The 17,516-nt window shown below is 29.6% G+C and overlaps 1 protein-coding gene across 14 annotated transcripts in view; it reads left to right on the top strand.

Moving 5' to 3' along the window:
* Positions 1–17,516, top strand: part of Heph (polypyrimidine tract-binding protein 1 heph) — a 710,257-nt gene that overhangs the window by 615,874 nt on the left and 76,867 nt on the right. For all 14 annotated transcript variants that reach the window (XM_076780654.1, XM_076780652.1, XM_076780641.1 and 11 more), the window contains one exon: positions 16,820–16,960. In XM_076780654.1, coding sequence (XP_076636769.1) covers positions 16,820–16,960 — 141 coding nt within the window. The remainder of the gene's footprint in view (positions 1–16,819; positions 16,961–17,516) is intronic.

Genomic DNA, 17,516 nt, shown 5'->3' with positions numbered 1-17,516 from the left:
CGTTCTCGAAATAAAAGTTTTTCATTTTTTTTCTAGTTTCTCTTATAATCAGGTAATAAAGGGGAACTCGTGGTCGTAAATTCTTAAATAGTTTGAAATTTGTTAGGGTAGTTTTTTGATCTCGCTTTAAAAGGGAAACTTATAGACGAGTTTGTCAGAAATTTTTATGGTTCTTTCCGCGCAGGGGGGGTGGAGGGGAAAGCACCGGGAATAAGAATATTCCTGGAAACGTGGCAGGAATATTCGAAGAAATATTAATATTCTTCGCTTAACCGAGTTTCCCTTTGTATTCCTCTTTTTATTTCGGCCCTTGGAACTTCCAGCAGAATTTCTTTTCATTACGAGCAATTATTAAGAACGATGGCTGTTTAACTTGAACGAAACTTTATAAACGTAACAGAAATCTATTAGCTACCCTAATAATGAAATATAAATTTTATCGCGGCTCGTTGTTACGGATTCCACGGTCCAACGATTGCGAAATCCGCCGAGAAACCTTAATAGAAAAAGTTAACGCCGTTCACTGTCGCAGCAGATTTCTTTATCTGGGAATATCGATATTTCTATAAATTATAACGAATAGAATAATTCAATAGTTGGACGAAGAACTTGTTATTTAGTAGCATTTTTAAAGTCTTGAAGATCCTAAAAATAACGAACCATCACAGTTTCTCCGTATTTTTCCAATCAGCTTCCTTGTTATATATATTAAAAATGGAATTGATTGCAAATTTGGCAGTGTAATAATAAAAAGAAATAACTAGAGATAAATAATAGTGTGTACAGGACAATCTCCAAGTTTATTAGTGGGTAAACAGAAATTTGAAATTTTCAACGTTTTAAGAAACAGTGTTTTTTAGCGACGATATAGTGATTTTATCAAAGAAAAAAAGAGGTTTACATAAAATTCCATTACAGAGGGTGTTCGACCACCCCCTGGGAAAAATTTTAAGATTCTAGAGGCCAAAATAAGACGAAAATCAAGAATATCAATTTCTCGATTGAGACTTCGTTAAAAAGTAATTAAAAAAATTGAATTAAAATATTTCAAATCATTCTGAAAAAATTATTTTCGGTTGTGAGGGTCAATTATAATCATTTTTGGTCATTAGACATACTTCCGAAATCTTACCCAGTTTCGAGAAAAAAATTCCTTTCGGAAAATATAATGTCCGACCAGGCGTAAATCTATTCTCCTTAAATTTTTCTGTGAAAAAAATTTCAAATCGGTCTGGAAAAATTATTTTTAGTTACTAGGATCAATTATAACCATTTTTGGTCATTAGACATACCTTCGAAATTCTATCCATTTTCGAGAAAAAAATTCCTTACCGAAAATCTAAGGTAAAACGAGAAATATGAATTTTCTTGCAAATCTTTAAAATATCATAACTTCTGAACGGATTGGAGGATTTTAATGTTTAAAAAGCCAAATTACGCGTATTTTGATGGAGAATATGTAGAAATTCTAAAAATATTCGAAAAGTTGATTCTTGACCTCGAAAAATGAGAAAAACCCCTTAAAAAAGGGTCCAATTTTCAAATAGCCATAACTCTCACAATACTGAATATATTTCAATGAAATTTAATTTGGAAGTAGAGCTCATGAGTACCTACAAAAAAGTATTAGACAACTTTTCTGTAGGGCATTAAACAAAATTACTAAAAATGAAAAAGGAATTTTTAAGAAAAATCGACAGGGGGTGGGTGCCTAAATTTTTCGACGAAAAAAAAAGTTTTCAAATCGTTCTGAAAAAATTATTTTCGGTTGTGAGGATCAATTATAATCATTTTTGGTCATTAGACATACCCTCGAAATTCTATCCATTTTCGAGAAAAAAATTCCTTACCGAAAATCTAAGATAAAGCGAGAAATATGAATTTTCTTGCAAATTTTTAAAATATCATAACTTCTGAACGGATTGGAGGATTTTAATGTTTGAAAAGCCAAATTACGTGTATTTTGATGGAGAATATGTAGAAATTCTAAAAATATTCGAAAAGTTGATTCTTGACCTCGAAAAATGAGAAAAACCCCTTAAAAAAGGGTCCAATTTTCAAATAGCCATAACTCTCACAATACTGAATATATTTCAATGAAATTTAATTTGGAAGTAGAGCTCATGAGTACCTACAAAAAAGTATTAGACAACTTTTCTGTAGGGCATTAAACAAAATTACTAAAAATGAAAAAGGAATTTTTAAGAAAAATCGACAGGGGGTGGGTGCCTAAATTTTTCGACGAAAAAAAAAGTTTTCAAATCGTTCTGAAAAAATTATTTTCGGTTGTGAGGATCAATTATAATCATTTTTGGTCATTAGACATACCCTCGAAATTCTATCCATTTTGGAGAAAAAAATTCCTTACCGAAAATCTAAGGTAAAGCGAGAAATATGAATTTTCTTGCAAATCTTTAAAATATCATAACTTCTGAACGGATTGGACGATTTTAATGTTCAAAGAGCCAAATTACGCGTATTTTGATGGAGAATATGTAGAAATTCTAAAAATATTCGAAAAGTTGATTCTTGACCTCGAAAAATGAGAAAAACCCCTTAAAAAAGGGTCCAATTTTCAAATAGCCATAACTCTCACAATACTGAATATATTTCAATGAAATTTAATATGGAAGTAGAGCTCATGAGTACCTACAAAAAAGTATTAGACAACTTTTCTGTAGGGCATCAAACAAAATTACTAAAAATGAAAAAGGAATTTTTAAGAAAAATCGACAGGGGGTAGGTGCCTAAATTTTTCGACGAAAAAAAAAGTTTTCAAATCGTTCTGAAAAAATTATTTTCGGTTATGAGGATCAATTATAATCATTTTTGGTCATTAGACATACCCTCGAAATTCTATCCATTTTCGAGAAAAAAATTCCTTACCGAAAATCTAAGATAAAGCAAGAAATATGAATTTTTTTGCAAATCTTTAAAATATCATAACTTCTGAACGGATTGGAGGATTTTAATGTTTAAAAAGCCATATTACGCGTATTTTGATGGAGAATATGTAGAAATTCTAAAAATATTCGAAAAGTTGATTCTTGACCTCGAAAAATGAGAAAAACCCCTTAAAAAAGGGTCCAATTTTCAAACAGCCATAACTCCTACAATTATGAGTATATTTCAATGTAATTTAATGTGGAAGTAGAGCTCATGGGTACCTACAAAAAAGTACTAAACAATATTCCCGTACAGCGTTAAACAAACATATTAAAAATAAAAAACGTATTTTCAAGAAAAATTAACAGAGACTAGGTGGACAAGAAAATGATTCTTGCAGTAAATTTCAAATTTAACTATACAATAAACATTGTTTAAATAATCATTGTTACTTCATACGTCGCGTAGTATTATTATGAACAAAATATCGTTCGATTTTTTATTCTAGATGAATGGAATGTGAAAAGTTTCATGAAACCGTTACGCTCCAAGAAAATTGTCTCATTTTACATGAGTCTGCCTCTAAAACGAATCCATGAAAATTGTTTCTGTGAACTCTTACGCCAGCTAATAATTTTTCTGACTTTCCCGGGTAAATTCCAATTTTCCCCCCCAAATTGTACGCTTGTCTGTAACTGCAGTGCTCCGCGTCTTCATATTTCTCCATATTCCGGTACTTCCGTAAATCTTACGCTTTTACGCGTCTCAACGTTTCTCCGGTTCTACCATTTTTACATGTTCCTGTATTTCCTAAATCCCCGGTTTCGCCTCGTTTCTGCATTTCACGTCTCGCGTTTTCCCGAGCTTCTGAACTTTTTAAATTCTACGTATCCTTATTCCAGAACGTAAGGGAAGTGTCCGTCGCCGCCATTACGCTGAAATTCCACGCGTTCGCGTACGTGGAAATTTGTCAAAAGGTAAATCGAAAAAAGAGCAAACCGAAACCCTTCCTCTCGATCCAGCAATTAATGGCGATTTAAATTTAGAAAGTTCAAAAATTAAATTTATTATTCGCCACGCGTCGCTGGCGCATTGTTCGCTCAATTTATCATAAACCATTTATAAACAAAAGAATAAATTCCGTGAAATGAAATTATGAAAACTCTCGTACGACACAATAGGGAGAATATAGATTTACATTTCATAAATCTGGAGGGTTGTATTTGTTATAAATTTCTAAATTTTCGTGAACTCTTTTTTCGTACACTGTAAATTTATTAAACGAGTAAATTCACGATTTTTAATAATTCTTTGGTATCAAAGGTTCCATAAATTCGACGATTTCAGCTGTTCTCGAATCGAACCCGTGTTTTGGAAATGTTACGACCACAATGAGCGAGAACTATGATTCCATTGACGAAATTTCGGGTAGTCGATATTCCACAGAAGTTTATCGTTATCGTTAGCAGAGAGACTGGCAGAACTACTTTCATGACCCACTGTGGGCAAGTAAAAGCCAGACAGGGAGACTATCAGTAGCAACAAGTAGCTTATGGTAATGTTCTCAGGCCCAGTACTTACGTTACGGTTAGTTCGAGGGCGAACCATCGGAAAGGGGGATAGAAACCCCTTGGAACGGGTGTTTCGCCTCTTGAAAACCGCCTCGGGCAAGTGCATAGTCAAAGCAATAAACTCCACTCAGCCTTTTACCAAACTTCATGAATTATTTCTTAATACATACACAATAGGGGGTCGCCTAAATTCTCTGCACTTTTTAAAATTTCAATATTTCAACCATTCGAAGATCAAGCTAATAATGATGTGTCCATCTAGTTTATTCTTAATTTTAAACAAAAAAATCCCAGGTACAACGTGACGATTTTGAGTCTTTTTTTATTTCAACCCCTTCGTGTACTATTTAATTCCAAATAATTTTTTGAATATTATATTACTTGAAATTGATTTCACAAATGTAGATTATTTAACTAGAAATAAATTTTTAAACTTGTACTATTTAATACTATTTAATTTAATTATTCAATATTATTTATGTCTATACTCCTGTCTATCACTATTTAGTATTATTTAATTTAATTATTTCTCTTTAATAGATAAGGTCTTCTAAATTTTCTGCATTTTTTTAAATTTTATTATTTCAATCTTTCGAAGATCAGACTAATAATGTGTCGTTCTAATTTATTTTTAATTGTGAACAAAAAAATCCCAGGTACAACGTGACGATTTTGAGTCATTTTTTATTTCAAACCCTGCATGTACTATTTAATTCCTAATAATTTTTTGAATATTATATTACTTGAAATTGATTTCACAAATGTAGATTATTTAACTACAAATAAATTTTTAAACTTGTACTATTTAATACTATTTAATTTAATTATTTCTTTTTAATAGATAAGGTCTTCGAAATTTTCTGCATTTTTTTAAATTTTAATATTTCAATCTTTCGAAGATCAGACTAATAATGTGTCATTCTATTTAATTTATCCTTAATTTTAAACAAAAAAATCCCAGGTACAACGTGACGATTTTAAGTCTTTTTTTATTTCAAACCCTGCATGTACTATTTAATTCCTAATAATTTTTTGAATATTATATTACTTGAAATTGATTTCACAAATGTAGATTATTTCACTCCAAATAAATTTTTAAACTTGTACTATTTAATACTATTTAATTTAATTATTCAATATTATTTATGTCTATACTCCTGTCTATCACTATTTAGTATTATTTAATTTAATTATTTCTTTTTAATAGATAAGGCCTTCTAAATTTTCTGCATTTTTTTCAATTTTAATATTTCAACCATTCGAAGATCAGACTAATAATGATGTGTCTATCTAGTTTATTCTTAATTTTAAACAAAAAAATCCCAGGTACAACGTGACGATTTTAAGTCTTTTTTTATTTCGACCCCTTCGTGTACTATTTAATTCCTAATAATTTTTTGAATATTATTTTACTTGAAATTGATTTCACAAATGTAGATTATTTAACTACAAATAAATTTTTAAACTTGTACTATTTAATACTATTTAATTTAATTATTCAATATTATTTATGTCTATACTCCTGTCTATCACTATTTAGTATTATTTAATTTAATTATTTCTCTTTAATAGATAAGGTCTTCTAAATTTTCTGCATTTTTTTAAATTTTAATATTTCAATCTTTCGAAGATCAGGCTAATAATGTGTCGTTCTAGTTTATTCTTAATTTTAAACAAAAAAATCCCAGGTACAACGTGACCATTTTTAGTCTTTTTTTATTTCAACCCCTTCGTGTACTATTTAATTCCAAATAATTTTTTGAATATTATTTTACTTGAAATTGATTTCACAAATGTAGATTATTTAACTACAAATAAATTTTTAAACTTGTACTATTTAATACTATTTAATTTAATTATTTCTTTTTAATAGATAAGGTCTTCTAAATTTTCTGCATTTTTTTAAATTTTAATATTTCAATCTTTCGAAGATCAGGCTAATAATGTGTCTATCTAATTTATTTTTAATTGTGAATAGAAAACTCCCAGGTACAACGTGACGATTTTAAGTCTTTTTTTATTTCAACCCCTTCGTGTACTATTTAATTCTAAATAATTTTTTGAATATTATATTACTTGAAATTGATTTCACAAATGTAGATTATTTCACTCCAAATAAATTTTCGAATCTACACTATTTAATTCGAAATCAATTTTCAAATGTAGATTATTTAACTCCAAATAAATTTTTAAACTTGTATTATTTAATACTATTTAATTTAATTATTCAATACTATTCATGTCTATACTCCTGTCTATTACTATTCAATATTATTTAATTTAATTATTTCTCTTTAATAGATAAGGTCTTCTAAATTTTCAACATTTTTTTAACTTTCAATATTTCAATCTTTCGAAAATCAGGCTAATAATAATGTATGATTGTACAGAATAATTTATTCTTAATTCTAAACGAGAAAATTTCAGTTCCAACTTGACGAATATAAAAGTAATTTTTTTATTTTATTTTAGCCCCTTTATGTACTATTTAATTCCAAATAATTTTTCAAACGTATACTATTTTATTGTAGATTATTTAATTACAAATAAAATTTTCAAATGTATACTATTTAATTCTAATTAATGTTTCAAATATATATACTATTTCCAAATAATTTTTCAATCATCAATTTAATTTTATTTAAATTTGTTTGTAGAAGCAATGACCACGAAAAAGAATAAATTTATTTTAGAAATACTTCATAAATTTTAAAAACATGTTAATTTTAATATAGAAGACTCGATGACAATTGTGTCATGATTTTCAAACCCTAAAATCAAAAACTTTTTATTAAAATTACTTGTTATAAATGTTTTTAACCATTTTGACTTACAATTTCATTCCAAACAATTTTTCAAACGTATTTTATTGTAGATTATTTAATTACAAATAAAATTTTCAAATGTATGCCATTTAATTCTAATTAATGTTTCAAATGTATATACTATTTAATTCCAAATTATTTTTCAAACATATACTATTTTATTATAGATTATTTAATTACAAATAAAGTTTTCAAATATATACTATTTAATTCCAAATAAATTTTCAAACGTATACTATTTAATTCTAATTAATGTTTCAAATGTATATACTATTTAATTCCAAATAATTTTTCAAACATATACTATTTTATTGTAGATTATTTAATTACAAATATAATGTTCAAATGTATACTATTTAATTCTAATTAATGTTTCAAATATATATACTATTTCCAAATAATTTTTCAATCATCAATTTAATTTTATTTAAATTTGTTTGTAGAAGCAATGACCACGAAAAAGAATAGATTTATTTTACAAATATCTCATAAATTGTAAAAACATGTTGATAGTAATATAGAAGACTCGATGACAATTGTGTCATGATTTTCAAACCCTAAAATCAAAAACTTTTTACTAAAATTACTTGTTATAAATGTTTTTAACCATTTTGACTTACAATTTCATTCCAAACAATTTTTCAAACGTATTTTATTGTAGATTATTTAATTACAAATAAAATTTTCAAATGTATACCATTTAATTCTAATTAATGTTTCAAATGTATATACTATTTAATTCCAAACAATTTTTCAAACGTATACTATTTTATTGTAAATTATTTAATTACAAATAAAATGTTCAAATGTATACTATTTAATTCCAAATAATTTTTCAAACATATACTATTTTATTGTAAATTATTTAATTACAAATAAAATGTTCAAATGTATACTATTTAATTCTAATTAATGTTTCAAATGTATATACTATTTAATTCCAAACAATTTTTCAAACGTATACTATTTTATTATAAATTATTTAATTACAAATAAAATGTTCAAATGTATACTATTTAATTCTAATTAATGTTTCAAAAGTATATACTATTTCCAAATAATTTTTCAATTTAATTTTATTTAAATTTATTTACAGAAGCAATGGCCACGAAAAAGAATAAATTTATTATACAAATACCTAGTAAATTTTAAAAACATATTAATTTCAATATACAAGACTCGAACACAAGTGTATCACGATTTTCAAACCTGACATAAAGAATTCAAAAATTATTCTACATGATACACAATAACAAAATACAAAAATTTTCCACATATTCCCTCTAAACGATTGTAACATTCCCAAGAACAAAATTAATCCATATTGCAAGCTTAATATTTCCCTCTTCAGAAACAAATTTTAAATCTTAATTACGAATCTCGTTAAACTTGGATTAATTTCGTTAAACAATGATCGTCGATGTGTCTTTCAATGGCGGCGATTCGCGGAAGACAATTCGGTGGATTTACGGGCTCGACAATTACACGGTCATTACGAGCAATTTCCGGGCCCCTTTGTACCCTCCCGCCCCCCTCTGTAAGAATCGTCGCGAGGTAACGTTACAACTTACTCCCAGCTAACACAATACATCGCAAAGTTTACTGTTTCTGCAATCCATCCGGCACTGCTTACGCCGCTGAACACGTTCAAGTTTTACTCGCTGGAAGTTTCCGGCTAATGGATTCGAGCATACGTGCCGGAAAGTAGTTTCAGCAAGTTTCGGAGCAGCCACTGCAATGAAACAACAGCTGCCAACGTTGTGTCCCCTCCCCAGTTATTAAATTAAACAATCGCTCGATGTTTTTAGCGTACGAGCGCGTGCATCCCCCTCAGCCATTTTCTTTTCGAGCATCGTCGTCGTCTAACATCCTTATTACACGCGAGAAGAACAGTCGACTCGTTTTCTGCACGTTCAACGCCAGATTTATCGACTCAGTCGACAAATGACTCGAGTCATTTGTAAATTTGATTAATTTTTTAAATACGAGCATTAGTTTTGTGGTTTTTCATTTATTCTACTCGCCTCTTTCATCGTTTCGATGTGTACATCGCGAGTTTTTAGAGGAATAATGGAATTTTGTAAAATCAATTTTTCGTAAAATGATTTGGTCCAAGGGGAATTTATGTAACGAAAAAATTGTGAATTTCAATTATTATTTAATGGAACAGCCTTTGTGGTAAGTTTAATAAAAATGTATTTCAAAAATAGAGTTTACATGTGAAAAATGTTTTTAATAATCTTTTATTTAAATTGATTTGGTATTATTTCTTTTTTTTTGTAAAAAGCTTCAATTTTGTTGTATGAATGGAATTGGTTCACTTCAGTAAATGTAGTGTTAATTAACATGGAATATTATTACAAGGAATGTTTTATTCAACATCCAATTACAGAATGAACAAACTACAAAGTTTGTACTATATATTTCTATGGGTGTTTGGCCACCTATGGGAAAAATTTTAATGGGAGATTTTAGATGGAAAAATAAGACGAAGATCAAGAATATCAATTTGTTGATTGAGACTTCGTTAAAAAGTTTTTGAAAAATTAAATTAAAAAATTTTTAATTGTTATAAAAAAATTATTTTTAGCTAGGGGAGTCAATTACAATCATTTTTGGTCAATAGACATACAACCGAAATTTTACGCACTTTCGAGAAAAAAATTCAGAAAGGTGGACAAAGTTTTCGAAAAAATTAAAAATTTCCAAATCATTCTAATAAAATTATTTTTAGTTGCAGGGGTCGATTACAATCATTTTTGGTGAATAGACATACCCTCGAAATCCTAATCATTTTCGAGAAAAAAATTCCTTACCGAAAATCTAACCTGAGGCCAAAATGGCTTCCCTGAAAGTTCATGAAAATCTTTAAAATGTCCTAACTCCTAAACGGATGGGACGATTTTAATGTTTAAAAAGCCAAACTACGCGTATTTTGATGGAGAATATGTAGAAATTCTAAAAATATCCGAAAAGTTGATTCTTGACCCCGAAAAATGGGAAAAATCCCATAAAAGTGGTTCAATTTTCAAACAGCCATAACTCTTACAATTATGAATCTATTTCAATGAAACTTTTTTCTGAAGTAGAGCTCATGGGTACTTACAAAAAAGTATTAGACAACTTTTCTGTAGGGCGTCAAATAAAAGTATTAAAAATGAGAAACTAATTTTTAAGAAAAATCGACAAGGGGGGGTAGGTGCCTAAATTTTTCGACGAAGAAAAAAAATTTCAAATCGTTTTGAAAAAATTATTTTTAGTTGCAGGGGTAAATTGCAATCATTTTTGGTCATTAGACATACCCCTCAAATCCAACTCACTTTTGAGAAAAAAATTCGAGTAGGTGTGAAATTTTTCGTGGAAAAAAAAAATTTTCAAATCGTTCCAAAAAAATTTTTTTTAGTCAGAGAGGATTATTAGAATCATTTTTGATCATTACACATACCCCTGAAATCCTACCCCCTTTCGAGAAAAAAAATCAAGTAGGTGCTGAAATTTTTCGACGAAAAAAAAATTTTCCAAATCGTTCTAAAAAAATTATTTTTAATCAGAGAGGTTTATTAGAATCATTTTTGGTCATTACACATACCCCCGAAATCCTACGCACTTTCGAGAAAAAAATTCTTTTCCGAAAATATGTCTGACCATACCATCGATATGTTTCACTGAAATTTCATGAAAATCTTTAAAACATCATAACTTTTGAACGGATTGGACGATTTTAACGTTTAAAAAGCCAAACTACGCGTATTTTGATGGAGAATATGTAGAAATTCTAAAAATATTCGAAAAGTTGATCCTTGACCCCAAAAAATGAGAAAAACCCCATAAAAATAGTCCAATTTTCAAATAGCCATAACTCTTACAATAGTGAATATATTTCAATGAAACTTTTTTCTCAAGTAGAGCTCATGGGCACCTACAAAAAAGTATTAGACAACTTTTCTATAGGGCATCAAACAAAATTACTAAAAATGAAAAACGAAGTTTCAAGAAAAATCGACAAGGGGTAGGTGCCTAAATTTTTCGACGAAAAAAAACACCCTCTATATTCTTCCTTTCGTTGGACTCCAACAAACCCATCTACAAAATAACCTAAACGTTCTATTCAATCATTTATAATGGAACCTTGCGTGTCAATATAAACAGAAACGCGATTGTAAATATGTAAACAAGAAATTAAAAAAGTGTTAATTAATTAGAAAAAATTCCTGACTTACTGCGTTCGTTTTCCAACACAATCTACTAAAATTTTCTCCCCTGACTGTGTATCTATAATAATTAGAGAAGCATCCTCGGGGAAGATTACGATGAAAACAAAATGGAAGCGTATAGAAAAGTGGAACGCGTAAAGAAACGTTAAGATTTCGAGTTTAAGGTCTCGTTAAAGCTAGAACCTTTCTGCGTTGAATGATCATCAGGCGCAATACACTTTCGTTGGCGGCCGTAAAGCGAGGAAATGACAAACGACAAATGTTTCGAAAGCACCGGTTTCCTTGGCCGATTCAACTTTCAGCCGGCTTTTAGAAAACGCTGGAAGCTTTTTAGAGCGCCGTTATCCCGTCGGGTTTACGGCCCTGGCAGTGGCTGAATATTTTGCGATATAGCGGCGAACCGTAAAAAATACTGCCGCGGAGAAGGGACACCCTAAAAATTATTATCCGCGCGTTACGCGACAATTAAGGCGTCTTCAACGAGCCAGCGACGGGGAAAAAACTTGCAAACACGCCCAAGTATAAGAAAATCATGATGGGAGTGCGTTTCGAGATGAAAGAAGCTCTTTGCATCAGCTGATAACACTGAGAGCTTCAGTTACACGGGTACATCGCGCAAGAGAAGTTTGCTTTAAATTTTTACTTGCAAAAGAAGTATAATTCGGTTAAAATATTTTTAAAGTTATTCGTAATCGAAGGAAAATTATGTAGTTCGTGTGAGGGTGATGAGACTTTCACTTTGGAGTTGAAATAATTCATTTTCAAGCTGAAATTTTGAAGTATTTGGACGATGAGAATGTATTTAGAAAAGCATAGGTATTCAATGTTGATAGAAAGAAAATTATTACCATTTTATACTGTATTAATTGACATTTAGAATTTTTAATTATTGATAATAATTTTACAGTATATAAAAACCAATTTTTATTATGTCAAACTGAAATACTAATTGAGATTTTTATATATAATTAGTGTGGAAGAGTACCATGAAATATAGAAGCAAAAGAAAATGATTTTGTATTATGTCAAGCTAAAATACAGAATCATACTAATTGATATTTTGTATATAATTAATGTGGAGATGTATTATGAAATATAGAACCAAAAAGAACATAATGAAAAGAGTTTTTGTAAAAGATACAGTCGCCTCGAGAAATAAATTGATGCATTAATAAAATCATTTTTTATGTCAAATTAAAATAAAGTACTAATTGAAATTTTTTATGTAATTAACGTGGGTCTATCGTGAAATATAGAAGGAAAAAAAAAATATTGTTTCTATCGCAAGATGCGTATTCACGCGTGTCAACTTTCTTTCTAAACAACTTGCAACTAAACCCTTTTGCAAACGTGAAAATTGTGTTTTTTCAACGCGCTGCAACGTCGAAAGAGGAGAGGAACATAGAGCGACGTTTAATGGTATTGTTTTCTCTGGCGAGAGCCAATTTTGACCCGTTGCATTTTTAATAGGCCGAATGAACGTCCGCGTCGAAACAACGTTCGCTAACTGTTCGATTAATATTGAAATTCAATCGGCCACTTTGCGTCGCGACGATCGATCCAGGGGTCCCCGCTTAATAGATCAAAACCTTTCACGATGGCGAAAGCTATTTTACGAAACTTTTCCTCCTCCAAACGAATTAAATTAAATTTTGTCGGGGTACGCATTTATTACGTTATACTTATCTCAAATTCAATATTTGTCTCATTATCAAATTTCTTATATTATTATTTAATAATCTTAATTTTCCCTAGTTTGTCACACAACAATCTAAATACGTAATAAGACAAAAATGATTTTATCAATAAATACTTATCTCAAATTCAATATTTGTCTCATTATCAAATTTCTTATATTATTATTTAATAATTTCAATTTTCCCTAGTTTGTCACACAACAATCTAAATACATAATAAGACAAAAATGATTTTATCAATGAATACTTATCTCAAATTCAATATTTGTCTCATTATCAAATTTTTTATATTATTATTCACTTCAACAATTTTAATTTTCTCTAATTTGTCACACAACAGAGTAATCTAAATACATAATAAGAAAAAAATGTCTTGATCTATAAAGGTCTAATTAGGTGCCTGAAGACAAAAAAAAAATTTTTCAAATCGTTCTGGAAAAATTATTTTCGGTTGAGGGGGTAAATTACAATTATTTTTGGTCATTACACATACCCTCGAAATCCTACCCACTTTTGAGAAAAAAATTCGAGAAGGTGTTGAAATTATTCAATGAAAAAAAAATTTTTCAAATCGTTCTAAAAAAATTATTTTCGATTGAGGGGGTAAATTATAATCATTTTTGGTCATTACACATACCCTCGAAATCCTACTCACTTTCGAGAAAAAAATTCGAGAAGGTGTTGAAATTATTCAATGAAAAAAAAATTTTTCAAATCGTTCTAAAAAAATTATTTTCGATTGAGGGGGTAAATTACAATCATTTTTGGTCATTACACATATCCCCAAAATCCTACGCACTTTCGAGAAAAAAATTCCTTATCGAAAATCTAATTAGGTGCCTAAAAACGAAAAAAAAATTTTTCAAATCGTTCTGGAAAAATTATTTTTGGTTGAGGGAGTAAATTACAATCATTTTTGGTCATTACACAAACTCCCGAAATCCTACGCACTTTCGAGAAAAAAATTCCTTATCGAAAATCTAATTAGGTGCTTAAAGACGAAAAAAAAATTTTTCAAATCGTTCTGGAAAAATTATTTTTGGTTGAGGGAGTAAATTACAATCGTTTTTGGTCATTACACATACCCTCGAAATCCTACGCACTTTCGAGAAAAAAATTCTTTTCCGAAAATATAATGTCTGACCATACCATCGATATGTTTCACTGAAATTTCATGAAAATCTTTAAAATGTCATAACTCCTGAACGGATTGAACGATTTTAATGTTTAAAAAAGCAAATTACGCGTATTTTGATGGAGAATATGTAGAAATTCTAAAAATATTCGAAAAGTTGATCCTTGACCCCGCAAAATGAGAAAATCTCCATAAAAATGGTTCAATTTTCCAACGACCATAACTCCTACAATACTGAATATATTACAATGAAATTTTGGGAGGAAGTAGAGCTCATGTATACCTACAAAAAAGTATTAGACAACTTTTCTATAGGGCGTCAAACAAAATTACTAAAAATCAAAAACGAATTTTTAAGGAAAATCGACAGGGGGTAGGTGCCTAAATTTTTATGAATACTGTTTCCTTTAAAAATTCTTTGTGTAAAGTATACAAGAAACGTATTTAATTCACAAAGATTGCATTAAAGAATGACTGGATCAGGATATTAATGAGACAGAATTTTCGATGGATATCTTTTTAGGACAAATTTAATTCACTTTCGAAGTTGGCCAGGTCCATGTAGCGAAATATGGACCCTGGCTCGTGGTCACGTAGGCCATTCGTATAAAATTAGAATGAGCGACGGGTATATGGCACTCGACTCGTCGAAGTATGTCGAAAGTGACACAAAATTATGGATAATTCAGTACCAAAGAGTAGAATGAAGTTCAATAATAAAACGCAGATATTCCGTGACTTCTTTCTTAAAATATAATCCTCACGACCTATTCCCATTTTAGTTACAAGTAACAAACAATTGCCAAAATTATTCCACGTTAAAAAACTTCTTCTTTGATCAAAAATAAAACAAAAAAAATTTGAATATTTCTTACGAAATTTCATAAAATGTCTAAAAAAAAATCGTATGTTTCTATTAAAAACAATTCGATGGCTCGACGTAACTGTTTTAATTGACTAACAATTGTCAAAATTATTCCACGTTAAAAAACTTTCGAATTCTTTGATTAAAAATAAAAAAAATTTGAAATTAATTTCATAAAATGTCTAAAAAAAATCGTATAATTCGATGTAACTGTTTTAATTGTTTGCAATACGCTTTAAATTAACGAGTATAAGAATAACGAATGTAATTCTGTGATTCGACGCCGGAATTTTTCGCCGAAATAATGCGAAAAAATGGACGCGTATTTGTTTTAATTGCATCGTTATCTCACTCAGATTTGTCAAAACGAAACTACTGCAAATAATTCGTAATATTCTGGTTTTGAATCTAATATCATCCACAAAGTGGATGAAAAATGCTGTGTACAGCTTGTGACATATACACTTTATTTCTCTGGATCGATCTGGGATTGTTTATCGACGGGATGCTGCTGAAAAATATTTATTTTTGCACGAAATGATACACGACGATGACAGGTATTAAATTATAAAATTCGTGTACCTTGAAAGTAATATGTAAAATATTACGATTCCAGAGATAATAGAATTTTTATTAAAAATTCTATTTCCAAGGGAATCCTATAACTAAAAATTTTAATATAAAAATGATTTCTTAAACCTCTGCTATTCTAGGGGAATATAACAGTTTTACTAGTATTATATTAAATAGAATCTTTGCACGAAAGTTGAGATCGATCCGTAACAAGTTCCTCTTTCGCGCGACTTCCGGAACCGAGACTTTCCCGACCGTCGTTTTAATCTGCGTCCGAAATTCTAATGCGGCCCGTTTCTTTAGCATTTTATGCTAATCGGTCTCGAGTTTGCTTTCACAGTTTACTATGCAGCAACAGCTGATGACAAAGATAGGACTGGATGTCGTTGATAGCCTTTGTGGACGTTGGGAGGAAGAACGAGTCGTCAAATTGTATTCTTATTTGTGTTTAAACTCGCGTGATTTAATTAAATATCTAACAATTTTGTCGAAATTTTAGTACCTTGCACAACACTTGTAGATTCAGTTATCCGGGTTAATGATATTTAATATAACATTATAAATATCAATATGATTGAAGTTTCATTATTATTTATAAATATAATTTTATATCTATCGAGTGTCAATTATCACCATGGCACGATTTAAGTAAGTTTTATGCTTGAATTTTGTTATTAAAATTTACTTGTATTCGGAGAAAAACTTTTGTGGTCATTGGGAATCGAACTTGGGCCCACTGGGTGGAACCTTCTTATTCTATCATCACGCTATGGTGGTAATCAACAGTTGATGAATTAAAATTGTATTTGTATCGTAGATAACAATGAAACTTTAATCATTGATATTTAAAAAATTACTGCCCCCTGTAATGTTCTATAAATCTACAAGTGTTAACAAAATATTAACAAAATGAATATTATTCTCGACTCTGATTCCCTTTTTGTTTCGTGATTTAAATATTGCAAATTCTTCGACCAAAATTGCGTATCGAGAACACCCAGGAACGAAATCGTTATTCGTAAAACTAACTTTCCTTTTGCCTCTCTGTTGCAGAACTCGAACAACCAGGTTGCACTTCCTGGACAGAATCAGGTGGCTCAGACGCAAGGGGAGACCCAAGGGGGCCCGAACACGGTTCTCAGAGTCATCGTGGAACAGATGGTTTACCCAATTTCTCTGGACGTGCTCTATCAGGTGAGTGACAACTTCTGTGAGAACGACAAGTTACTGCCACTGTCCAACCGAATCTTTTATTTTACGACGATCGAAACACAGTTATAATATTTATTTTCTTTCAATTATTACTGAAATATTCAACGTTGCAACTTGAATCACCATAGTCACAGGTTTTTTAAAATGTTACGGTTACGATATTTATTGAATTTTGTTTGAATTATTGAAGAAATATTCAACGCTGCAACTTGAGTTATCATAGTTCCAGGTTTGTTTAAATGTTGCATAGTTACAATATTTGTTGAATTTTGTTTGAATTATTAAAGAAATATTCAACGTTCTATTGCAACTTGAATTATCATAGTTCCAAGTTTGTAACAATATTTATTGAATTTGGTTTGAATTATTACCTAAATATTCAACGTTGCAACTTGAATCATCATAGTTCCAAGTTTGTTAAAATATTTATTGAATTTTGTTTGAATTATTAACGAAATATTCAAGCTTCTATTGCAACTTGAATTATCATAGTTCCAGGTTTGTCACAATATTTATTGAGTTTTGTTTGAATTATTAA

This window comes from Colletes latitarsis, chromosome 13, assembly GCF_051014445.1.
Source record: "Colletes latitarsis isolate SP2378_abdomen chromosome 13, iyColLati1, whole genome shotgun sequence".
Lineage (NCBI taxonomy): Eukaryota > Metazoa > Arthropoda > Insecta > Hymenoptera > Colletidae > Colletes > Colletes latitarsis.
This window is presented reverse-complemented; position numbering and strand designations above follow the sequence as displayed.